The sequence below is a fragment of the Calidris pugnax genome, unplaced genomic scaffold, assembly GCF_001431845.1.
Source record: "Calidris pugnax isolate Ruff unplaced genomic scaffold, ASM143184v1 scaffold231, whole genome shotgun sequence".
NCBI lineage: Eukaryota > Metazoa > Chordata > Aves > Charadriiformes > Scolopacidae > Calidris > Calidris pugnax.
The window spans coordinates 170387-194947 of record NW_015090996.1 but is presented as its reverse complement, the minus strand read 5'-3'; the positions used below and the strand labels follow the sequence as shown (position 1 = coordinate 194947).

General features: G+C 44.7%; 1 protein-coding gene across 1 annotated transcript; it reads left to right on the top strand.

Moving 5' to 3' along the window:
• The first annotated feature begins 1698 nt into the window (after positions 1 to 1698).
• ALDH8A1 (aldehyde dehydrogenase 8 family member A1) lies at positions 1699 to 15620 on the top strand. The gene is made up of 8 exons (XM_014955388.1): positions 1699 to 1915; positions 7072 to 7219; positions 7589 to 7744; positions 10093 to 10242; positions 11681 to 11937; positions 13123 to 13284; positions 14539 to 15103; positions 15145 to 15620. The coding sequence occupies exons 1-7, from the start codon at positions 1778 to 1780 to the stop codon at positions 14989 to 14991; spliced, it is 1464 nt and encodes a 487-aa protein (XP_014810874.1). The 5' UTR covers positions 1699 to 1777; the 3' UTR covers positions 14992 to 15103; positions 15145 to 15620.
• The last annotated feature ends 8941 nt before the right edge of the window (positions 15621 to 24561 follow it).

The window sequence follows — 24561 nt, the reverse complement described above, 5'->3', positions numbered from 1 at the left end:
GAGGGGTTCAAGTCCAGGCTGGATGGGGCTTGGAGCAACCTGGTCTGGTGGGAGGTGTCCCTGCCCAGGGCAGGGAGTTGGAACTGGATGATCTTTAAGGTCCCTTCCAACTCTAACCATACTTTATGATTCTGTCTGAAAACTGTTACTGCCAAAACCAAAGCTTATGAATTATCACTATTCGTTATGTCTTTTTATAGTCCAGAAATTGCATTTAAATACTTTGTGGTTTCAAGGTGCCAGCCGTGAAGGTTTCAGTGCACTCGTTGGAATCCAGAGATTTGTCCCCCCAAGCCCCTGTTGAACCCGTTCCACTTGAACTGGCCTTCAAACCTTGAAAATGTTTAGGTGGCTTTTAATTCGGGGGACAGCTGGAGTGCTACAGGCAGAAGAACATGTGTTTACTTTGAAGACTTCAGTAATTTCCTTGCTGTTTGTGGACGAGGAAGCGAGGGGTGAACCTGGGATAACCCTTTTCACACATGGTTGCACTGAATTTTGAGACTTGGTGTTCTGTGACTATGGAAAAGCTACTTCGTGCTTTTCCAGTTTGTAGCTTGGGAGAGCCAGAGGTGTTGCTTAACACAGTTCCAACACAACCTGTCTACCCTTCAGCCCTGATTTGAACTCTGCCCAAAGGCACCACTGGGTTGGTGCATGAACAGTCTGTTGTGCAACAAAAATCGTATCACTTTTATTAGATAAAAATACATTTATGGGTTGATCCACAAGAAATGTGATGGCTTGGCAGTGCTCTAAGGTGCAAAAACTTTCTAAACTGCTGATTGAAAAAGTTACAGTCTGGTGTCATCGTACAGCTCTCCAATGTGGATGTGGTGGTTTAAATGTCTCTGGAGGTGGGATGCAATCTTGGAGCAATTTGATAATCTGAGCATTCTCTCTCAGAGAAAAATGTCTCTGAACTGGCTGTTACTGGGAAGTTCAGGTTCCTGGATAGCTAAAGAAAAAACTAATTATATGTAACAGGCTTCTCTATAGTAAGGTGGCTTCCTCTGGAATATCTATGGAAGGGAAAGCATGAAAATCATGCTTGGTCTCTTGGTTCTTTTTTAAACACTGGCTTTCTGACACGTGCCCCAGAGTGTACCCAGGTGGGATGGTGCTTCTCAGCTGTTTTGAATTGAAGGGCCACTCAGCTGCTTGGATTGTTTGATGTTTGGGGATGTTGGTGGAAAAAAAGATAGTTTCTTATCTTTCAAATATTTTTGTTTGGCATAACCATTGTTTCTGGGCTGACAAGGGGGAAGTGTTGCTGATGACAAAACAGTAAACGAGCTGCAGACACGCTGGTCCAAGTGTCTGTTCTCTACATCTGCTGATGGCAAGGTGTTTGGGTCTCAAATTATTTTGTGTAGTTGTTGCAAAATGCCTTTCTTCAGACTTGAGCTTGAAAAGCTGGTAGAGGGAGACGTTTTTCTGTCAAAAACCATTTGTTTTCTCCCCTCCTTCAGCATTTTCTTTCCTATAGAGAGAGAGGAGCTGTTTTCTAACGTCTCTGCTGATCCTGCCTCTCCTGACTCCTAGAAAGGACCCGAATGTCACAGAAATAGTAATTTTTGACACACACACACACCCCTTTTCCTTTTTTCTGCTGTTATTGCCAGGGTTCCTTCCCACTGGTGAGCAAGCGGCGCAGGGAAGAGGGAGAGAGAGAGGGGGAGGAGTTCAGCCTGGCTGTGCAAACACACACAACAGCGAAGCTAAATTGGTACCTGGCAGGAGAAAAAGAAATCACAGAGGCAGCAAGAGGCTAACGATGGCTGACTCAAAGCCTCTCTTGGTGCTGGAGAACTTTATAGCTGGCAAATTCGTTCCTTGTTCCTCCTACATAGACTCCTATAATCCGGCCACCGGAGATGTCTATTGCAGGGTGCCAGACAGTGGCAAAGAGGAGGTGAGTACCAGCCAAACGTACAAAGGTGGTGAAAACGTTAAATGCATGTAACATTGATAATATTTTGAGTGGGAGAGGCTGGAGATGAGAGAACAGAAAAAAAAAAAAAACCCAAAGACTTTTAATGCTTAAATGAGTAAGTTCTTGATTGCCTCGTAGCGCTGTGGAATCTATTGCTGCAGCAGCCAATACTGTTATTTTATATTTTTTTACTTTTTACTGTTAAGAGAGTTACAGGCTGGATCCCAGGCTGGTGTAAATCAACAAAGCTTCGGCTGAACTTCAGTGGAGCTCCTTCAGCTCGCACGGGAGTTGGTGTCTTGTACATAAGTTGGCAGCAACGCTCAGGCTGGCATAAGCATAACCAACCTGGAAGAGAGAAGAGGGAGAAGAGTTTTATCTTCTGTAAATAAACCTAGAGGCACAGTTAGTGTGCAGCTAAATGCGTCTTGATGATTTGCAGTTGTCATTTAAAAGGATTTTTTGGCTTGCTGGCTCTTCCCTGAAAGATGGTAGAGAGCTTCCAGTCCTCTCTGGTTTTGGTATTAGCAGCTGGATGTTAGGTGGAGGTGATGAAGTGGCTGCGAGGAGCCTACATTTCTTTGTAATACCACTTGTCCTCTGCATTGATGCAGTGTTTCCGAGTGCTGTGCTCTCCCTCTGGTGGGATGAACGTCTCCCGGTCCTTTTAATGTGGTGGGCACAGCGTGACATTCACCTGGGGAGCTGCAGTTTCCCTGATGCTACTTTATAAGGGACCTACAAGTGTGTCACTGACGGCGTTTCAGATTTACTGCGGAGAGAAATGACTGGAAAAGCTTGGGCAGCGTGAATGGCTTGGCAAATATTGACTAATAGCATAGAGTATTTTCATTTTCAAAAGGTTTTTTAAAACAAACTGCTACTGTGTGTAGCTGTCCCCTTCGCTTGCGTTTCAATCCTGTTGACATCTTTTTATCTTTGCTTGTCTCAGCAGGAACCTTTGCACCGTAATTTCACCTGGGTAAATATTTGCCAGATCCTGGTGACCAAGGGTTAAAGTGTAACAGGTTGGGTTTGCTAGAATACAGCTGTGTAAGTTCACTCCAGCCCTAATTATGCCTGAAAAGACTTCTCTTTGATGTGCAGGTGCAAATCTTCCTGTTCATTCATTTGCAAAATAATTAGAACCAGAGAGATGTGAGAAAACTAACAAAAAAGGCTGGTGGCCATTCTGGAGCTGTAGGTCAAATACATGTCAAGAGCAATGGCTTTTCTCTGTCAGCTTTCTGAGTTAGTGGTTGTGTGTAGTGGTGGGAACCCAGTTGAAACAACCCAAAAAGTCACCAAGTGCTTTACTCCTGCCTTTGAACAACTGTACAAGAGGTTTGGGCTCTGCAGAGCTGAGTGATTGGTGGGCTTTGAACAACTGTACAAGAGGTTTGGGCTCCGCAGAGCTGGCATCCACTGGTGGAATATGCTGCAGGAGAAAGTGCAATCACATACTAATTAGAGGGTATCTGGAGATTTCAAAATAAGCATCTTGACCCAGGTTCAGCAAATAACTCGGGATGCGAATATGCTGCAGGAGAAAGTGCAATCACATACTAATTAGAGGGTATCTGGAGATTTCAAAATGAGCATCTTGATCCAGGTTCAGCAAAGAACTTGGGATGGTGGTTTCTAGCAAGGGTCAATGTCCTTTTGGATTTATTTTTTTTCTTGGTTAATTTTAACGGAGAGTTAGGAGGCAGAATGGAGACAGAGAATTCGTTGCTGACGCTGGAATTTAACACCAGGTCGGGTGAAGAGGCCATTTCAGCCAGTTTCTGCTAAAAACATTGAATGTTTTTTCAAGGGTTAATTTTCTCCCCTATCTAGATGTCTTAAATCCCAAACAGCAGCACCAAAGCAGGCTGAAGAGGTGGCCTGTATCTCCGAAAGACAGGCTGGTGAGGGCTAATTGGTCCTGGCAAATATCTCTTTAAAAAAACTCCATCTCTCTCTAAAGAACCTTGATCCTGTGCATCGTCCACTGGGAAAGCAAATATAGAATCGTAGAATAGTTTGGGTTGGAAGGGACCTTTAAAGGTTGTTTAATCCACAACTAGCCCAGGTTGCTCAGAGCCCCGTCCAACCTGACCTTGAATGTTTCCAGGGATGGGGCATCCACCACCAATCTGGGCAACCTGGGCCAGTGTTTCACCACCTTCATTGTAAAAAATTCCTTCCTTCTATCTAGTCTAAATCTTCCCTCTTTTTGTGTCAAGCCACTACCCCTTGTCCTCCCATAAGAGGCCCTGCTAAAAAGTTTGTCTCCATCTTTCCTGTAGGCCCCCTGTAAGTACTGAAAGGCTGAAACAACATGTTCTAAGGGCAGTTTGGGGTGTTTTGGTGTCAGCCTTTAACGACAGGTCTGGATTGTGTGTTATTTCTCTGTCTCTCTCTTGTGCAGAAGAGGAAAGCAGAAGGAAGTGTTTCAGACACACGAGTTCATAGTTGAATTCCTACGCGTGTTTTCTTGATAGCTCAACTTTTCTTTGCTGGTTTTTTTGCTAGTCAAACTAAGTAACTGTTTAACCTTTCTACGCTCTCTTACTTCTTCTGTACAAATCTCTCTCCTTTTTTTTTTCTCCTCTTGCTTTTTTTTCAGATCAATCTACTGCTTCATTCCTTCCTTTGCTGATTGTCTTTTCTGCTGTGAGAATGTGACATCTTCCTTATTCTAAACCCACCGGAGGGTTGAAAATGCAGATAGTCCTCACTGCACACCAGCCCCCTATTGATGCACCAAAGCACCTGGTGGAAAAGGCCGCAGAGCAGAGAACAGATGAGAAGCAGCACCACAATGGCACCTAATGACGGGAGGGTGGAAGAACAAGTTGATTAGTTGAGGGTGGTATGGTTCCACAGAGGGTGAACCTTTAAAGGGTGGTGTGCCACCCACACTTGACTCGATCAAGAAGCTGTGGTTCCCCTTTTCCAGGCCTGCCTTGGCCCTGCTCCAGCTGCTTGGTGGCTGCCAGTCTGACACCCACGGCACCTGAGGTTGTCGAATGACAGTCAAGCTTGGCCAGTGGCCCGTGTGACCTTGTGCGATGTCACCAGTGCCAGTACTATTCTGGCCCTCAAACTCTGGTCCTTATTTTGAGGGAGACTGTAAATTTAGAGGTGGTTCTTATAACACCCATCACCTCTGAAGGAACACATTTTGAACTCAGTTTTGTGGAACTGATCATAGAATCAGAGAATAGTTAGAGTTGGAAGGGACCTTAAAGATCATGTAGTTCCAACCCCCCTGCCATGGGCAGGGACACCTCCCACCAGACCAGGTTGCTCCAAGCCCCATCCAGCCTGGCCTTGAACCCCTCCAGGGATGGGGCAGCCACAGCTTCTCTGGGCAACCTCTTCCAGTGTCTCTCAACCCTCACAGGAAAGAATTTCCTCCTCAGATCTAATCTAAATCCTCCCTTTTTCAGTTTAAAACCATTACCCCTCATCCTATGGCTCCACTCCCTGATCAAGAGTCCCTCCCCATCTCTTCTGTAGCCCCTTTAGGGACTGGAAGGGGCTCTAAGTTCTCCTCGGAGTCTTTTCTTCTCCAGGCTGAACATCCCCAACTCTCTCAGCCTGTCTCAGATGGAAAGGAGTCTTCAGTGACTGCAAAGTGGCAACATTAGGAGAGGTCAGAATTATCTGATTAATCTTACATCAGCATCCTCCTGGTTATTGACTTGGGCAGATTTTCCAAAAGCTGAAGAAATCTATGAGCAAAACCAATGGGAAATTAATTAAAACAGCTTTGGCTTAAAGCCCACCTTGATGTCTATGCTAGACACTGGAAGCAATTAAGAAGAGATGCATAGGAAGCAAAAACTGGGAAATAGAGTACTAAATTAAAATATGGAAGGATGTTGGTAAACATCTTTAGACGGGTAAAAATCATCGAGAAGGGACTGCTTATAAATCAGCAGATGCAGATAACTTTCATTTAAGAGCCCAGAGGAAATGACTAATGGAAGAAAGTGCTTTTTGGTCAAGTTTTAATCCTTTGAGGCCTAGTCTGCTTCAGAGAAGTGCTGGTATTCTGCCACTATTCAGAAGTGTCAGGCTGAAGAACCATGCAGTAGTTATGTCCATCTCCAGTAAAATACTGGCAAGACTGGTATGCATCTATATGAAATACATATAACGATCTTTCATATCTCTAGACTTTGTTAGGTATCTGATGAAAGAACTGACTAAACCCCAAGAGTTTTAGAAAGGAGCTAATTTTTATTTTTTTTTTTGAGGCTGATAATGAGTTCCTAGCTGTGCTCAGGTAAAATTAAAGATTAAATACATTCTTGGTCCTTGCTTTAACCAGCTGGGGAAAAGGGAAGAGGAAATCAAAGTCGAGCAGGGCATACAGTCCCTTCCTTCCCTAACCCCTTACTTCCATCATTGCCCACTGCAGCTGAAGTCCTGTGTGACAAGGACTGTGGATGTTTAAATTGAGGCGAACTGACTAAACCCCAAGAGTTTTAGAAAGAAGCTAATTTATTATTTTTTTTTATTTGAGGCTGATAATGAGTTCCTAGTTGTGCTCAGGTAAGATTAAAAATTTTCTCTGAGTGTCTGGTCTGTAAATACATTCTTGGTCCTTGCTTGAACCAGCTGGGGAAAAGGGAAGAGGAAATCAAAGTCGAGCAGGGCATACAGTCCCTTCCTTCCCTAACCCCTTACTTCCATCATTGCCCACTGCGGCTGAAGTCCTGTGTGACAAGAACTGTGGATGTTTAAATTGAGGCTGGATTTGCTCTGGCAAAGAAGTACTTGAGCTTCCCCCCACGAGAAACAAGATCCTACATGGGTTCAGCCAGTGGCTCTTGCTGGTGCCAGTTGACTGGTCCAGCATTTCCTCCAGGCCTGGAGGATTCCCCACAAGTTGCTGAAATGTAGAAAAAACCAAGACTTACCTTGAAATAGAGTATCAAGAAACTGTCTTGAGTTATGAGACAGTGTCTTGAGAAGGTGAAAATGGAGAAGCTATCAACAGTCACAACTTGAAGAGACACGGTGTTCCCAACAATGTGATCTGGGTTATTAGCCTCTCAAATATGAGTTCATCTGCTGATTGTTTGATATTCTTTCTAAGGCCTTCCATTAATAGTCACCATCTCTCTCTGCTTTTTTAGGTAGAAGCTGCTGTCAAAGCTGCCAAAGCTGCCTTCCCCGTTTGGTCCTCAAAAAGTCCACTGGAAAGGTCTCAGATCCTGAACAAATTGGCAGACCTGATTGAACATGACCTGGAAGCATTTGCACAAGCAGAGTCAAAGGATCAGGGTAAAAACTGGAACCGTTGATCTCTAATGTCCAGTGTCTTGCTGAATGAAGGATATGGTGCAAATTTTTAGTATGGTATGAGCTGGTGGTGCAAACTGGAGTTGATGTGCATGAACTTTGCAGAAGTTGCCGACTTTGGATTTCTGGGGCATCGTTGCTTTTCAGAATTGCTGACTTTGACGTCGGTTGTGAGATATTTGGAATGCAGTACTACAGGGGAGCTGTTTTATTGACTGTGGTTGCGATGTGCCATGGACTACTTGGGTGGGGGACAAAAGATAATTCCCCAAACCCATGCAAAATCAGAGCAGAGCTCGAAGCACCATTTCTGCCCACGCAAACACAGCACTGTCTTTCCTTTCGTTTCAGGCAAAACGATTACCTTTGCCAGAGCAGTGGACATCCCCCGGGCCGTGTACAACTTCCGATTCTTTGCCTCTTCCATCCTTCACCACACGACGGAGTGCACCGAGATGGAAACCATGGGCTGTGTGCACTACACCTCGCGGGCACCCGTGGGAGTCGGTAGGGTGGTCCCAAAACACTGCAGAGCTTGGCAGAGCTGCCTCTGCCGTGGCTCTACAAAGAAAGAGGGTTTTTTCAAAAGCATCGGGTGCCTCTGGGTCCTGTGCTAAACACGACTGGTCTGCTAAAGCACGAGCAACTCCTTGTAAAATCAGTTTTGCTGCTTCTTGGTCAAAAGAATGCTTATATGCCTTAAAAAGCATCTGTTTCTTTCCAGTCCCTGATGCCTTTGCCAGAGCAGTGGACATCCCCCGGGCCGTGTACAACTTCCGATTCTTTGCCTCTTCCATCCTTCACCACACGACGGAGTGCACCGAGATGGAAACCATGGGCTGTGTGCACTACACCTCGCGGGCACCCGTGGGAGTCGGTAGGGTGGTCCCAAAACACTGCAGAGCTTGGCAGAGCTGCCTCTGCCGTGGCTCTACAAAGAAAGAGGGTTTTTTCAAAAGCATCGGGTGCCTCTGGGTCCTGTGCTAAACACGACTGGTCTGCTAAAGCACGAGCAACTCCTTGTAAAATCAGTTTTGCTGCTTCTTGGTCAAAAGAATGCTTATATGCCTTAAAAAGCATCTGTTTCTTTCCAGTCCCTGAAGGGGCTACAGGAGAGATGGGGAGGGACTCCTGATCAGGGAGGGGAGCCATAGGATGAGGGGTAATGGTTTTAAACTGAAAAAGGGAGGATTTAGATTAGATTTTAGGAAGAAATTCTTTCCTGTGAGGGTGGTGAGACACTGGAAGAGGTTGCCCAGAGAAGCTGTGGCTGCCCCATCCCTGGAGGGGTTCAAGGCCAGGCTGGATGGGGCTTTGAGCAACCTGGTCTGGTGGGTGGTGTCCCTGCCCAGGGCAGGGGTTGGAACTGGATGATCTTTAAGGTCCCTTCCAACTCTAACTATTCTCTGATTCTATGTTTTAACTGTGTAGCTCTCACCCTTGATATTTCTCTTGCATTTTGTGTGTGTCTGTGGGGGGAAGTTGTTGTTACTGCTGGGGGCGAGTGGAGCATCCAGAAGCACTGGATCCAGCTGCTCCTGCTGGAAGAGCTGGATCCCTTTAGGGGATCAGTACTGGATTGCAAAGTGACATTTCAGCCTGTGACTGGGGTGCACACGGAGGAAGGGGGGGGGGAATAAATCGCTTTTAGCTGGGGAATTGCTGAACTCAGCCACTAGATGCTGCTGATGCTCCAGAAATAAAGTAGCTTTGCTGCCCTGACAAGTAATAGCGTCGTAACAATTCCAGTATTAGGTGTTTTATCTAAATATATGTCAGTGTTCCACATTCACACTGGAATTACTTAATAAAATAAAATTGACTGACCTAGAGGGCCCATTGAAAAGTTTTCTGTGAGCCGTGGAGAACATGGGTACTTCTGGTGAAATCAGTCTCGTAAGGAAAAACCTCTCCGTGCTCTACTCCATAAAACAGTCAGAAATCCTGTGGCTCTTGTGAGCAGGTTTAATGATTAAAGATTTTTTTTCACTATTTCCTATGGAGAACATGGGTACTTCTGGTGAAATCACTCTCGTAAGGAAAAACCTCTCCGTGCTCTACTCCATCAAACAGTCAGAAATCCCGTGGTGTTTGTGAGCAGGTTTAATGATTAAAGATGTTTTTTTTTACTATTTCCTGTGACTGTGTAAGGTGAAAGTCTTCCCAAAGGCAATTGCTGAGAAAAAGCTGGTAATTCAGCAATTGGATGAAACAGCCATTTGTGCACTGACAAACTTTGGCACTCATAATCTAGGCAAAAATTGACCAGGAAAATAGGCACTATATGCTATGCATGCTCTTTTTATGTTAAAATTTGGGGGAAGGATGGGGGTTTGAAACTCTAAAGAACATCAGAAAGCAAGACTGATCTGAGCTAACAGGTTACCTTAACTTGGTGTTTGCTAACAGGGGGTGTTACCACAGACCAGTTGATGTAATTAATTGTTAGGGCCAACCTTGCACCAATTTTCCTAGAAAACACTGAAAAGCCTGTTGTGAATATAAGGTTGATGTAATTAATTGTTAGGGCCAACCTTGAACCAATTATCCTAGAAAACACTGAAAAGCCTGTTGTTAAAATGTTGTGAAGATTATGTCCTGAAGAAGCAGCAAAACTTATTCAGAGAGTTCATCTGATTACCTTTAGGATCATTTGTACAAATCTCTTAAAATTATCTGCCTGTGATAAAAATGTTTCCATCTGCAAATTTATCGTGCGATTGTCTGGAAATAAAATTCATAGCTACATTCCCTTCAAAAATCTGAATTGCTGTAAAACTGCTTGAGGTGCAAAGAAATGAGTTTCGTGTCCCAGCAGACTGAAATCCTGTCTTCTGGGCTTTTTTTCTTTGCAGCTGGTTTAATCAGCCCTTGGAATTTGCCGCTGTACTTGTTGACCTGGAAAATAGCTCCTGCCATTGCCTGTGGAAACACTGTGGTTGCCAAGCCAAGTGAGATGACGTCAGTCACAGCTTGGATGATGTGCAAACTCTTGGAGAAGGCAGGTAAGTCCCACTGGATGCTAGGGTGGGGGCAAGTGAGATGACATCCGTCACAGCTTGGATGATGTGCAAGCTCTTGGAGAAGGCAGGTAAGTCCCGCCGGGTGCCAGGGTGGGGAAATGGGGTGGAACTGCTCACCTCTGTACCGTTTTTGTCGCAGAAATTAGAAAGTGCTCAAAGAATTTGGGAAAGACTGTTGACTGTAGCTGAATGTTGCACCTGGAGAATGAAAAGCTCTCCCTGTCCCCACACTATGCCATCTCTCCACCCCAGCTATTTCCCAGGCTTTTTTTCCACTAGCTTCTCATGAAAAGTCTTCTTGGGTCCCTTTTCCTGCTCCAGCACTCCAGTTAAGGATGTCCTATGTCCGTGGTGCCAGCAGAGGAACCATGAGGGTGTAAGAGAGTGAGAATCAGCTCTCAGTGGCTGTGTCACGGCTGTATTTGGTGCACTATTAAGAAAAAACTGGGAGGACAACTGCTTCTTCCCTGAATAATTGAAAACTGGGTCTCTGGTGATGGATGTCAGGCAAGCTTGACTCCATCAGTGGAACTGGTTTTACCTTTTAACCCATGAGCACCCAGAGTTACCAAACATAGAATCATAGAATGGTTAGAGCTGGAAGGGACCTTAAAGATCATGGAGTTCCAACCCCCTGCCCTGGGCAGGGACACCTCCCACCAGACCAGGTTGCTCAAAGCCCCATCCAGCCGGGTCTTGAACCCCTCCAGGGATGGGGCAGCCACAGCTTCTCTGGGCAACCTGTTCCCGGGTCTCACCACCCACACAGCAAAGAATTTCTTCCTGAAATCTAATCTAAATCTCCCCTCTTTCAGTTTGAAGCCACTACCCCTCATCCTGTGGCTCCCCTCCCTAATCAGGAGTCCCTCCCCATCTCTTCTGTAGTCCCTTTAGGGACTGGAAGGGGCTCTAAGTTCTCCTCGGAGTCTTTTCTTCTCCAGGCTGAACAACCCCAACTCTCTCAGCCTGCCTTTGTAGGAGACGTGCTCCAACCCTCTGAGCATCTTCATGGCCTCCTCTGGACCTGTCCCAACAGGTTCATGTCCTTCCTGTTCACCTGTCCCAACAGGTCCATGTCCTTCCTGTTCTCAGGACTCCAAACCTGGATACAGCACTCCAGGTGGGGTCTCATCAGAGAGGAGCAGAAGGGCAGAATCCCCTCCCTCACCCTGCTGCCCACGCTGCTTTTGATGCAGCCCAGGATGTGGTTGACTTTCTGGGCTGCCAGCACACGTTGCTGGCTCACGTTGAGCTTTTCATCCACCAATCCAATGTTTTAGCTACTCCATAAGCTAAGGGTCAGTCTTTTTCACCCTAGAGCTTTTGGTAATTTTCTATCTTCAGGGACAAACCTCAGTGAGGTGACACCGGCAGAGCGAGGGGCAAGGGTGCCATGACCGTGTGCCTTTCTTCCCCTCAGGGGTGCCCCACGGGGTGGTGAACGTGGTGTTTGGGACGGGCGCCAAGGCGGGAGAAGCCCTCGTCTGCCACCCCGACGTGCCTCTCATCTCCTTCACGGGCAGCACGCTGACGGCCCAGCGCATCACGGAGAGGAGCGCCCCGCACTGCAAACGCCTCTCGCTGGAACTGGGGGGCAAAAACCCCGCCATCGTCTTTGACGATGCCGACTTGAGCCAATGCATCCCCACCACCCTGAGGTCCAGCTTTGCCAACCAGGTGCCTATAAACCCCATTGGTAGCAGGGGGGTGCACATACCTTTGGCTCCAAATCCTACCTTGCCAGGGCCTGTTTCAGGGTTCCGTGCTGTGAGCAAACCCCAAGTAGGAAAATATGAAAAAGGTTTCATTTCTCCACAAGCAGGGAAACAAAATAATAAAGGGCTCTTCCTTTCCATCAGAAGATAACAAGGTGTTGTTGTCCCTCTCAAAATAGATACGTTGCTTATCCCTCCAGCAAGAAGCTGCTTGAAATCCCCACCCTGCAAATCATGGAATCAGGGAATTGTCAGAGTTGGAAGGGACCTTCTAGAGATCATCCAGTCCGACTCCCCTGCCAAAGCAGGGTTGCCCAGAGCACATCCCTCAGGACTACATCCAGGCTGGTCTGGAAAATCTCTGGAGAAGGGGACTCCACACCCTCCCTGGGCAGCCTGTTCCAGGGTTCTGTCACCCTCACCAGAAAGTTTTTCCTCATATTTGAGTGGAACTTCCCATGTTCCAGCTTGTGCCTGTTGTCCCTCATCCTGTCACTGGGAACCACTGAAAAGAATCTGTCTCCCTCCTCCTTCAACCCACCCTTTAGATACTTCTCAGCATTGATAAGGTCTCCCCTCAGCCTTCTCTTCTCCAGGTTAAAGGGTCCCAGCTCCTTGAGCCTTTCCTAAGAAAGGGAGAAGTGGGAAGCTTGCTCATTTGCTTGTATTAAATTAGGAGACTTCCCTCAAAATCCTACCAATGTTCATGTTCCCTCATTGCCACCCTCAGGAGAGATCACCAAAAGGCAGGAAACTGTATCAGGGCAAACGTGAAGAAAAATAGCTTGGTATCAGAGAGGGATTTTCAGGAAATGAAGGCAGAGATCATTCAGAATTGGAAATCGCATTTCCTATAAAAAATGTTGGAGAAGACAACATATAATCAATGAAAAAATCAAATTTACTTGTATTAGTAAGTGACTGCACCATCCTGTTATTGAGCTTTTGTCTTTTTTTTCTCTTTTCCTTTATAACCTGGGAAAAATCCCACTTTGCAGTGTTGGTGAATGCAGTTTGCTCTCCTGAGGATGTCGTGACACAAGTCTTATTCTGGTGTGTGACTCCTAAGACTTGTCAATAGTACAATGTAATATGAACTGACATTGTTGGTTTTCTTTTTTTCTTCCCCCTCCCTGCCCCCTGGTAGGGTGAGATCTGTCTCTGCACCTCCAGGATCTTTGTTCAGAGGGGCATATACAGCGAGTTTTTGAAGAGGTTTGTGGCAGAGGCGAAGAAGTGGAAGGTTGGGAACCCCTCAGATCCTACAGTCGACGTGGGAGCCCTCATCAGTAAAGAGCATCTAGAAAAGGTGATGTTACATGGAGTTTGCATGATCTCACCTCATCTTTTAGAGGGTTCTGAAAGGTGGTTTCAGGGCTGTATGGAAAGGACCGTGTCCTCTCCAAGATCAACTCTGAGGCATGATGATTCAACGCCATTATAAGGTATCTTTTGGATAAGGTTTTCAGTGGCCTGGGATCACATGATTACTCTGGAAAAAATCAACTCCCTGGGGAAAATAATTTAAAATGACAAACAATATTTCTTTCTGATTGAAGTGAATTATTTCAAAATGATTAATTCTAAATCCTGCCCTTATGCTAACCAATCTTCGAGCTCAGCAACATTTTCATGGGTTTCAATATTGCATTTGCTAAGCTCACTTACTTACCTAATAAGGTGAAAGTCTTGTTTTTACATCGCTCTGGCAAATTCTGGGGAATACAAGTACACAGTTACGTAGGACTGCTTGCAGTAATTTGGAATTGTGTGTGTGTGGAGGGCAGCTGAGAGGATGCATGGTTAAACAGAATCTGATTTAGTGGCTTGTGTGAAATGAATTTTTATGGTGTCAGGCAGAGTTCAGGGGAGCAGATGCTCACAACCCTGAACTATCTGACACTATCAGCATAAGCAAGAAAACCACAGGGTGAGAGAGAAAGCCAGACCTCTGTCACGCTTCCTGACACCTCAGCAGGTTCTCCAGACCTGCTCTGAAGTAGAGTTGTAGAAACACCCACTTCCCGACGTCCTCGGTCTGCGGCACCGCAGAGCACTTCCGAGTCGAACCTACCAAGGTGGTTAAAAGAAGAAAAAAGAGAAAGAAGGCCGGTGGTATCTCTGTGGTGTTTCTACGGGGAGAGAAACCAGGCGATGATTTCAGAACAGCAGAAGCAGATCGATAGCATGTCCCATGTGTTCAAGGTAGCATGTGATAGCGGCAGGATGGAAACAGCTTTAATTATTTATTGATGAGGTTTTCTGCAGCACTCATGGCTTCATCATCCTAGTGGCATGCAAACATTCAACAAGCCTGCCTGTGAGGTAGGAAAATATTACTGATCCCATGAAGTAAATGAGTGCACCCTGGCATGGAATACATGGCAAACTGCCCAAGCTCCTGGAAGAAGGGAGGGAGGCTCTGGGACCGCTCGTGTTTTCACCAGGGACTTGATCCTTTTGAGAATAGCTCCTGGGCTCCTGCTGGTGTGCCCAGACTGGAGAGGTGAATCCTCGGGATTTGGTGTCCTTTAGCAGTGACATTTTCTTGCTGCTTCCCCAGGTAAGGAGCTATGTGAAGAAAGCCCAAGCTGAAGGAGCCAGAGTCCTCTGTGGAGAGGGAGTGGATTCATTGACTCTCCCAACTGGCAACCAGAAAGGCTATTTCATGTTGCCCACAGTTATTACCGAAGTCAAGGATGAATCTTGCTGCATGCAAGAAGAGATCTTTGGTCCTGTGACATGTGTGGTAGCATTTGATACAGAAGAAGAAGTGATTGAAAGAGCCAACAGTGTGAAATATGGTTTGGCAGCCACTGTGTGGTCCAGCAATGTGGGACGCGTTCACCGGGTGGCACGAAGACTACAGTCTGGATTGGTGTGGACCAACTGCTGGCTCATTAGAGATCTGAACTTGCCATTTGGTGGGATGAAAGCCTCAGGCATAGGAAGGGAGGGAGCGAAGGATTCGTATGAGTTCTTCACTGAGGTCAAAACCATCACAATAAAGCACTGACATATGTCAATGGAAGTATTTTAGGGTAAAATAAATGACAGTAATTTGTGTTACCATAAATGGCTTTCTGGAACACAGACTCTGCTTGTGGCCATGTTTTCCTTGAACTTTGGTCACGTAATATCATTGTGGCCATGTTTTCCTTGAACTTTGGTCATGTAATACAGTCATGACAGCTGAAAATAGTCACCCCAAATGCTAATGTTGGATGCAGCCTTTCATGTTAAATGAGATCAGCGTGGACTCCACAATCAACCCATCCCAAGACAGATGACTTGCTGATCCCATGGACCCTAAAGCTTTTTGAGTGTTCCTGTCTCAAAAATCTTTCCCTCTGAGGCAGTTTGGAGAAGGGGTGATATATAACTGTGTCTGTGATTTACCTTAAGGGACAACATGGTAAGCACATTGTGAGGCTGATATTGTAATGGGAATCAGCCCATTTCCACTATAAGCAGTATGGTCCACCTACCAATCCATATTGAACTTCACTGGTGTGGGACGAGGACTAATGCTACAGCACACTAAATCCCTGAGGCAGTACCTTTAATCTATTAAGTGGCATTAAACCACGGGGTCCTGAAATTTTCATGATATAAAGAGATAATAAACGTTTTACTTATAACCAGCTTCATGGTATGCAGCTGAATCATCCTCAGACTTGTTCTCTAACTACCTTGAAATTACAGTCTTTTGTCACTTTTAGACCTCCCTGGTGGTGTTTTTTACGTCCCTGAACAAAGATTTGGCTACATCATGGGCAGTGGCATTCTTCATTAATAAAGACTGGAAGTGAATCCCAAGAAAACTAACTATTGGAAGTGTTTGTCTCCAAAATCTAACACCGTTGGCAACTCTCCCTCATTCATTTACAGAGCTTTTTAAAAATCAGATATCTCATAAACTTGTTCACGTTCCACAAAAAGAGAAATAGTTAGATACACATTTTCTCCCCCTGCCCCGAGATGGCTTTGTGGCTACTGAATTTTTACAGCAGCCCTTCATGATTTGTTTTTCAAGTTTTGAGCTGAATTTCAAGGTAAGCATAGCTGCATGGAGTTTCAGAAATGCCTATATTCTGAGAAGACATAATGGGTCATTTGTATATTTTTTTCAGGGTTGTTGGGGAAAAAAAAAGGCACCTGTAAAACACAAAAAACTTGATGAAAAATTATTAAGCATGAGACATGAAAGAAGGGAGAAGCAAATTGCTCTGTTGCTCCTCTGCACGCCACAAAGAAAATAGAGATTTGGGCTTAATAGAAAATGTCGTTTTATTTTTTACAGGTTATAACACTTTTAGAGGTGTGGAACTCTGGCATGCAGGGCTGTAATACCTTACAAAACCAATGTAGAGGGAGGCCCAAATGCATGATGAACCTTGTCATCTCTGGATCCAACCCAGTTGCAGGGCAGACCTACCAGGCAGGCTGAGACCTTGGTCATCTGGTGGGTTTGGAAGAAGTACCCCCAACTGGGGAGGAGTTAAGGAAATGCAGAAAACCGATAGGCTCGGTGAATTGATGTGTTCTGAAGAAGCACTAACTTTTTTTTTTTTTACATTTTAAAACTCTGCCTAGGTCTATTCGTGACCGTGTGGTGGCAGCAGAACACCTGCATTGGCTTTATATCCTCCAGTCACTCATTTTGCTGGGAGAGGAATGAAGAGCTGTATCAGTGCACGTTTCATTCTCCCAATTATTTGTGGGTTGGTTTTTTGTTTTGTTTTGTTTGGTTTTTTTTCTCCTAAAATATCTTGTTTGGAAGAGCAAAAGAACCCAAAAGCTGTGAAATTCTTCATTAGGTTGCAGAGCAGGAATTTTCAGCAATAGCAGATGGGATATTACACAATTAGTAGGTTTGGATGGATTCCTTCCCCCACCTGGATCTGGTCTAGGTTCAGTTTTAATGAGCTGAATTTTCTTCTAGGTGTTGTTTTTGGCTTGGTATTAGATGTGATGGGAGATTTCTGTATATTTTTCATGTATAGGAGACAAAGGCCTGTGTGTAATCTATGTGTTTCTGGCTCAAGATATGTGTGATACTTTATAGAGATGTGGAGTAGTAGGTGGGGAGGGGACAGAGCTCTGCAGGATCCCCAGATGAGGGGCATGGAGATACTGGCTTCATGTCCAGCACAGCTCTGAGGGTTTCTCAGAGGTTAACTCCTGGGATGCCCCATTTGGACATCCCTGTGTCCAGCACCTCAGAGATAAGGGAGGTCTGCTGGTGCTAACGAGGATGCTCACTTTTGAGCAGGATGGAAAAACAAAATGAAGATAAAAAGTACTGTCCCTCTTTGTATTTTCCATCTGCAATGGATTCCTTTCTTCTCCTGTTAAGGAGAAGGGGCAGTTTAAGTTATTGCTTGTTCTGCCATTTCATGCCCTTTTAGATCATAGAACCATAAATGGTTAGAGTTGGAAGGGACCTTAAAGATCCTAGGGTTCCAACCCCCTGCCCTGGGCAGGGACACCTCCCACCAGACCAGGTTACTCCAAGCCCCATCCAGCCTGGCCTTGAACCCCTCCAGGGATGGGGCAGCCACAACTTCTCTGGGCAACCTGTTCCAGTGTCTCTCAACCCTTACAGGAAAGAATTTCTTCCTAATATCTAATCTAAATCCCCCCTTTTTCAGTTTAAAACCATTACCCCTCATCCTGTGGCTCCCCTCCCTGATCAAGAGTCCTTCCCCATCTCTCCTGTAGCCCCTTTAGGGACTGGAAGGGGCTCTAAGGTCTCCCTGGAGCCTTCTCTTCTCCAGGCTGAACATCCCCAACTCTCTCAGCCTGTCCTCACAGCAGAGGTGCTCCAGCCCTTGGATCACCTTCGTGGCCTCACCACTTGACCCGTTCCAACAGGTTCATCTCCTTCCTGTGCTGAGGCCTCCAGAGCTGGACGCAGTGCTCCACAGATGAGCAGCTTCGCACATGTATGTACACACACGTGTGTGTTACCTGGTGGGGAGATTTCTTGTCCTGCCTGTGGTACTGGGTAACTCTTGAGTTTCACGTGCCCACCTCCAGCCTCTCTAGCCCAGTGGCATGCTGGTGATGGTGGCTGTGAGCAGGTGACATGGGAGAGGTGTCCCAGGGGGCTGTCTGTGGGGACACTGAATTCTCATATGTACCAAAAGCTGTCAGCTTTCCCATATTTTCTTTATTCAGACTGGCTTCTAGTGTAGCGAGGTGTGTGGATGACTGTCTCCCATCTTACAGATGAAGAAGTCAAAGAACTTTTTCCTGCAGATGATGATGGTGCCTGGTGCAGCTGCTTTGTTTCTGGATTTTCTGCTGCCGGTCCCGTGGAGGATATCCTGGAGGATGAGGCAGGCTGATCCAAAGCATCCTGACGGCTCTCACAGAGCTCTCTGGGCTTGGAATTTTCCAACCCAACAGCAAAGCTTTTATTTTTGTAGACTGCCCTGGCTTGTGCATGAAATCATGTGGCCATTGTGAGGATTTGTTTAATTACTGTTACGTAAAGCCCGAAGAGTTGCTCCATCTGTTAATTCTTACAGATGGAGCGAGTACAGTTCTGTTTAACACCCAAAGATTATCTCCCTGGTGTGAGATGATTACTTTACGTGGGTAGGTAGTCATAGATTTGCCATATTTTACAGCTCTCAATTAGCACAGGGTTATTTTTCTTCTATTTCAGATATTTTCTTGGCACTTCTATATCTGTATCTAGCTATTGTATAATGCTTGAAAGCAGCTTTGCTTAGGGATACTCTGGGTGTGCTTTGGAAAGGAGACACATCAGTTCTAATGTTTATATTCAAATCAAGCTGCGTCCCTTTTCCCACAGAGTTTGTAACTCAGGCAAAACAAAAAGTATTTATAAAACTCTCAGGGATGAAAACAGGCTTGAAGTTCTGGGTCAGTTTCATGCCTAACTTAAATGTGCACAGCTAGAATGTAAGTTAAGCTAGTTTAAAAAGCTACGCTTTGGGTTTCAAAACTTCAGAAAGCTACACCTTAAGATTTAGCTTAATTAGCTTAATTTAGCTCAGAGGTAGAGTGAGATCTCTTATCCCTAAGACTTTCCTCTTACAACAACAACGAAAGAAGAGGAAAAAATAAGGGTGGTGGGATCCTGAGGGGGAACTGTGAGGACTTCCCTACCAGGCTTGTTCCCAGGGCTGAGGTATATTTTTCCTCAGTCTGGAAGGACATTTGCTCCACACACATCTCAACTCTAGAAGGGATGTCACCTGAAGTGTCCAACTACTTGACTTCAAGGTTCTCATTAAGCCCATGGACTTTCTGTGTGGTGAGAGATTGAAAAATGAAAACTGAATGAAATTTTCCTAGGCTGGAAGAAGACCTGTGTCCCACTCTCCACCTTAGTTAGTAGTTAAATATGTTGTAGAAAGCAAAATGTAATGAATAGAGGAGACCCAGAATAGTTGCAGGAAATCCTGGTGACTGGGCCTTTTTCTTCATTGAATTTTCTTCCTCTCCTTTCCCAGAATTTGCTTTTGCACCTGGAGGGTGATGCTCGTACTTAGGGGGCCTCAATGCACTAGTTCTGTGGTTGTGGAATATATAGAGCACTTGTACTCTGGGTGAAGAGTGATGTATAACCAGAAAGAGGGAAGTCCTGCAGCATTATAAGTGGGTAAACTGGCTGCTTTTTAATGCTGCTGAAAGCTAGTTATGCATCCAGAAACTGTATGTACCCGGTGCTGGCTCCTGAAAAGGAGCAGTTGGAAAGGATTTGGAGATCACGAGGGAAACCACAATCAGTATGAGGATACCAGCTCAGCCAGATCAGCCTGACGGAGACAAACTCAGCATGAGCTCTGCTCCATCATTAAATTAACGGGGGAGCCAGCAGGATCCTGGAGAGGATAAGCAGAAATGGGCTGAAAGTGCAAGTAATCGTTACCTTTGCATGTAGTATTACTGTCATGTTGTGCATCTATTTTTGATTTCTTTTAAAGGATGTGGAGGGAGGAAAAGGATTCCCAGTTTTGAAAGAAGTCCCTCTCGTGGGTTTTAGTCCTTGGACCTTCTGTTTTGATGTCCTTTGCCTTCAGGAACACTGGTGTGTGCGCGTGTGTTCAGATGCAGGGGAGCAAATACAGGGGTCACTGATGAGTCCAGAGGGGCAGATAGATGCACACTATGGGGCTGGTATTTGGAAAAGCAAGTTCTGTCTTCTAAAACACAGGAGGTGGTGGAGCACACCTGACAGGTGTCCTTTCTGTTGTCCATGACACAGCCTGGTTTATGGTGTTTCTGGAACAAGGTGTGCTTAATAATTTCCTAGGAAAAGCAAATGCTTCCACAGTAGGGACCACAGGTGCCCTGAATGAGCTACAGCCTGTGGTTTAAAGCATGATGTTTATGGAAAGAGGGATATTAGGACGTGTAACCTGTGAGGTGCATCAGGCCAGGATTTCTCACCTGGTTGCAACCACTCAGTATTTGTCCTGGGCTTTGGGAAGATATGCTGGACCTCACAGCTCGGCTCAGGTGAGGGCAGGGGCAGATCATAGAATCATAAGATGATTAAAGTTAGAAGGGACCTTAAAGATCATCCAGTTCCAACCCCCCTGCCATGGGCAGGGACACCTCCCACCAGCCCAGGTTGCTCCAAGCCCCATCCAGCCTGGCCTTGAACCCCTCCAGGGATGGGGCAGCCACAGCTTCTCTGGGCAACCTCTTCCAGTGTCTCACAGGAAAGAATTTCTTCCTAATATCTAATCTAAATCTCACCTCTTTCAATTTAAAACCATTGCCCCTTGTTCTATCACTACATTCACCGGTAAAGAGTCTAAGCCATGGTCAAGACTGAGGCATAAATACTCTTCTAACTTCACTGTGGCCATGTGGGTCTTTGCGCAGTTAGGTGCAAGATGAAATTCCCTGGGTATGAGAGGTGTTGTGGAGTGCTCAGATATGATAACGAGGGGGCCTGGTTAAGTCCCCAAAAGAGCAAAAGGCTTCTTTTCAGAGTAATGCTAATGAGAGCTATCTCCTGGCTTCAGGGAAATGGAAGTAATTATTGACCATTTATTGTGGAGAAGTAAGGACACACATTCGCTCACAGGGTGCTAAACTTGTCCAATTAACTCTAAGCTCCTGAAATAATAATGAAAAGATTATGCTACCATTCTGGTAATTGAATTTTCTTCTACTTTGGGAGCTGTGCATATTAAAGAGAGTGTTTATCCTTGGTTACAGAGAGATTTCTTGTTTTTCTACAAGTTTGGCTGACCTAACACAAAAGTCAGGCAAAAGTCACATTTTCTGCAGCTGCAAAGTAACATTTTCAAGGGCTGATTTAATAAAAAAAAAAAAAAAAAAAAGAAAGAAAAAAGGGAAATAAAAGGAACATTTCCTAATCTTGCCTTAAATTTTTAAAATGGATTTGTTTACACTTACTTGGCTTGAGTGAATTAACTGTGTTAATTCAGGAGGAGCGCCAAAAATATTTGTTGGTGGAAACAGCAGAATGTCAGTCTGGGATTCTGCTTGAGAATCTTGTGCTAAGATATCCATGTTTTCACATGAGTACTTGTTAGCTGAAAACAGATAATTTCAGTCCTGCTTAATGGCTGTATTTCAGTTACCCTTTTCCAAGGAGACGTTGGAGCTGGTTTTCCATGTAGAGGACATTGAGTAACTATGATAAGATAGTCTTAGAAGTCTGATTAGTAAATTACCTCCTTCCTGTGCTGTTTTGCTCCCAGAACTGCACTAAGTTTTTTTGCAGATGGAAACGATACTTTCGTAGCCCATATTAATATTCCTAAAGTTAATTTTTTTTAATTTTTTTTTTTTTTGGTGCTGTCAATTTTACCTCTTCAAACGCACAGTGTGGAGGGTGGAAGATTTTGATTATAAAACGTGTCTCTGGACTTTGAGTCATATGGGACAGGGGTGAAAACCAGCATCCTGCAACAGCCACACGTTGGATAGTGTGCGTTGGCGATTTGAAGAGAAATTTGCTGTTACAGCACTGTGAGATTCCTCTAAATCAGTTGACCCCTGCAAGGAGCTTCAGGCTGCTTCCTCCGTTGGTGATATGTTTGGAAACCTTTGCTTTGTGTTTAAAAAATAAATCTGTGGATGTGTGGATGTGCGTAACTGTTCAGATATGCAGTTTCCACAGCGTGATGCTCCAGTAAGAAGGGCAAGCTGAGCTATTGATCCATGTGCTTCCAAAGAAAATCTCTCTCTGGTCTGAGACCTCACCTTCCTGTTCAGTTTCTTTCCATGAGCAGCCTCAAAGAAAAACAATTTTTCAGATTCTTGAGCTCTTTATAGCACGACCTGCTATTTATTTGAAGTGCTTTGCACCACAGACTCATCTAAATAATAAAATTCCCTTATTTTAGGAACAAGGGTCTGGAGGAGGTCACGTTCCTCTCAGCTGATACAAACCAATGTCTACTTTTGATCCTGATGGTTTGGTCCTGGTTTTGCTGGCATCCTGCCTAGGGCTCACTTTGCTTTTCCTCCCAGTGTCTGATTAATACCACTTTTTCCCAGTGGGGACAGAATATTTTTGGTGTTTACCAAAGCACCACCTCACTCTTCTTCGCTTTAGATATGTGGCTTTTCACCACTGGGGGAGGAAAGTCATTCCTCCAGTCACTCTTCCTGAAGTTTGGCTGGGTTTTTGCAGTTTGGACATGAAGACAATAATGTTCTGTCCAAGGACAAAATTCATCAAGAGGTACTGAGAGGTCTGATGTCTAAATGTGCTTAATCTTTCTTCCTAATTAATATTTGGAAATGAGCTTTCATGTACTTAGATTCACTTGTTGTTGTTTGGCTCCTAGATACCATTTCTCCCTAGTGTTAGTCAGTGATATGAATTATTTAATGGACATGCTGTGATTCAGAACAGCATTTTTAGCTGGGCTGCTATGTACTTGGACAGACACAAAAAAAATTCCCTTTTTGAGGAAGTTGTCAGAAATCTCCTGTATTTTAAACATCAAAACTATGAGCCCTGAATGTTAAAGAAAATGTTCTATTGCTCTGGCAATTTTTACTGTGATGTCCCATTTGAGTTGCCTGTCAAAAATAGGTAGTGAAATCACATTCCCAGCTGAGATACAGTTTGGAAATAGCAGTATCTAAACAATCCCTGAGGCTCCAAGTAAAACTTTGATGAATAATCCTATGATTGGACAATTTTTCTGGCATATATTTTCTGTGCAACATCAATCTGCTTTTTTATGTTGGTTTTTTTTTTTTTTTTTTTAATACCAGAAAAGATGGATTCTAGTTATCTGTTCTTAGCACTTCATTCAGAGGTCTTCCCATCTTCAAAGCAGTATATGAACTTTAGCTAATTAAGCCTCTTCACACATCTTACATCTGGAAGTGCGAAGCATTTTTCATTTTGCTGCTGAGGCAATTTATGGACAGAATATACTCTAATACCCGCAAGATATTTTCTTCAAAGGGATCTGAAGGTGGTTTTTTCCCTCATGCAGTCATCCCCCGAAGGGCTTGAATAACCTTGCCAGAGAAGAAAGTCACTTTGGAGGGGGGAGGCAGAAGGTTCCTGGCTGAAATGTTCTTGTGTATTCCTTTCTTTGGTTGTAATGTGGTTTATGTGGTCTCCAAGCATCCTGGAATATTCTCACTGCTGGAACTCCAGGAAAAAAGTATTGGCTGGCATGTACTCAGGCTGCTGGGTGTCTGGTAGGGATGAGATGGAGCAGAGCAGAGGTAGGAGAAGTAACAATGAAAGATGGGAGGTCAGACTGCTTTAATTCAGGCAGTCTGTCTGGCCAATTCTTATTTAACTGTAGGTGACTCCTGTAAATCCATTTATATACCTCTAAATCATAAAGAAACCTTAAAGGAACAACAGATGGTATTTATGCCACAAGAGAATTCATAGCTGTAAAAAACCCAGACTATAAGTGAGAACTAGACTCAGGTGAAGGCCAGAAAAGCAAAAAATAAAAAAAAGGCTTTACAGGTGGTGTTGGCTTTTGCCTTTGGGAGCAGTCAAATCATGAACACAAAGAAAAAGTGACTGCTGACTCTCATCCACGTGCAGGATGGGAAAATCACAAATCTACAGCAATATTCCGAGCAACACTAAATTTTTATTTGTATGTTACCATCATGAAGTAGTGTAGGAGATTAATTTATTTTGGTTTAAGGAAACCGCCAGTAAAGGGCTGGACTTTAACTTAATGGAGCTGCCATTGGGTTGCTGTCAGATTTTGATAGCTCTTGAAAGAGCTCTGTTCCTTGAAGCTAAGTCAGATCATTTTTGTAATTAATTCACAGCATTCTTTCTTTTTCCATGTGCAGACTACTTAGGTATTCTCTGCATTGAATTTAAGAAAGGTGATCATTCAAAGCAGTGATCATGCATGGAGGTAAGCCCTGCGTGGTCAGCACAGCGGGAGCATTAGGCAATGCCAAATTGGGGTTGTGCTGTCTGAACCAAACTGGAAGTTGCCCAGAAGGGTTTCATAAAGCCTCATGTGAAATCTGTTTTCTTTTTTTCTGAGCGGTCCTGAACAATTTGCCATGCTTTGAGTAGCTATGGGTCTGATTTCTGAGCCTGCAGATCTCCACGCAA